Here is a 1,670-nt window from a genome sequence, read left to right on the forward strand (position 1 = left end):
ACGCGACACTTTAAACGCAAATTATTAGAGTTCCACAAGTCGAAAAAAATTATCTGTTCAGGTTTTTAGAATCCTGTAATTAAAATCTATCATTCGACACAATAGGTAATATTACCCAACATCGAGAATTGGACACGCGAAATGAGAATTGTTTTTAAGGCATAAATGAGATTTAATGAATATATATATATATATAGAGAGAGAGAGAGAGGAATGATCATTTAAGAACCTATAGCTTTCCGAGAACCTGAGAACCATAAGAGGGCCGTTAGATCAAAATAATAGAAGGTCAAGATTATTTGTGGCATTTTTGTAAAAACTTGGAAAAAAGAAACACAGGGGTATCTGACTTAAATTAATCTGAGGGCATTTTAGGACTAAGATAACTTATACTTGATCTTTCCCTTATACGCTAATTCCCCTTTATTTCGTCTTTCTCGCTCTCTTCATCCCGCATTGCTTTGATCTTCATTACACCTCCCGCAATGAACACTTCAGCCCACATCATCCCCTCTCTGTCGACTGCCTCCCTCTGCCCTTCAACAACCAACCTACCTCTATCAACAATCAACATCTTCAATGGCTTACCACTATTTCCTTCATCGACCACCACTACGAAAAGCTAATATCTCTATTCTCTCACTTCTTCCAAAATCCTTCCATCTCTCCACTGTCACCGGCGTCAGAAGCTTAATGCTCGACATTTCTTCGGAGATCTATTCAGTTTTGTAAAAAAAAAAAAAAGGAGAAATTGAAATGAAATGGTGTGCTTCTGCTTTTTGGTTGACCAAACTCATCAAGTGAGACGGTGCAAGCCTGTAGTAGGGATTTGTTCTAGGTGTGGCGGCGGAGCTAGTGTCGCAGATATGAAGACCGCTACTAGGTTTTGCTATGTTCTATTCTACGGGAAATCGTGGAAAGCTATTATGTGTACTTTCTGTGGCACCATTCTTAAAACTTACTAGTGGTTTGATCGATTAGGACTAGAATTTACTGAGGAAATCGATTATTTGTTGAGATCGAACCTCTTCTAATCAAATATCTCTAGAAGTTTATGAAGCCTATTTGTTGAATTTAGAGAGATCAGGTGTCGTTTCAGTAGCAAAAGAAACAATTCTCAGCCCAAGCTATTCAATAGAAGGCAAAAGTAACCAGTAACCATGATTTTTAAATCAAATAGAAAAACATGTATCTCTATACATCTTGCCTATACACCCGATCGATCAACAAATATCACTCTCAATCGTAGATCCAGCTAAATCAATTAGTCCTTTAATATTTGTGCATATAAATGGAGAAGATATGTGTAGCAGTAAGAGTGAGGCCACCCGTGAAATCAGACGATGATTCAAATTCCAATTCCAATTCAAATGGCAGTCACTTGAAAGTAGATGACAATCGTATTTTTCTGTATAGGTCTCTATCCAACACTCCTCTTCCCCTGCTCTTTGTTATACTTTTGGTACCTAAAAAAACCCTTACCTTTTCATTTGATTTCTTTCTTTTATCTATCAATTGGATAATCTTATGTATCTGTGTTTATACTTTATATGCATATCACATTTTCTACTTTCAATTCCCTTTTCATATTAAGTTATTTCATAACTTTGATTTACAGGTTTTTTGCCATGTTCTTTTTCTATGTATGCAATCTCTCTCTTTCTCTCTCT

General features: G+C 36.3%; 1 protein-coding gene across 1 annotated transcript; it reads left to right on the forward strand.

Annotated features, from left to right (window-relative positions):
- The first annotated feature begins 761 nt into the window (after positions 1–761).
- On the forward strand, positions 762–965 carry LOC145014433 (uncharacterized). Its single transcript, XM_078972797.1, has one exon. It carries the CDS (start codon positions 762–764, stop codon positions 963–965), a length of 204 nt encoding a protein of 67 aa, XP_078828923.1.
- The last annotated feature ends 705 nt before the right edge of the window (positions 966–1,670 follow it).

Source organism: Lactuca saligna, chromosome 9 (assembly GCF_052625555.1).
Source record: "Lactuca saligna cultivar CGN05327 chromosome 9, ASM5262555v1, whole genome shotgun sequence".
Lineage (NCBI taxonomy): Eukaryota > Viridiplantae > Streptophyta > Magnoliopsida > Asterales > Asteraceae > Lactuca > Lactuca saligna.

What these genes read in the sequence shown, in the direction of transcription:
- LOC145014433 (XM_078972797.1), top strand. Translation starts at nt 762, where the DNA reads ATGGTGTGCTTCTGCTTTTTGGTTGACCAAACTCATCAAGTGAGACGG.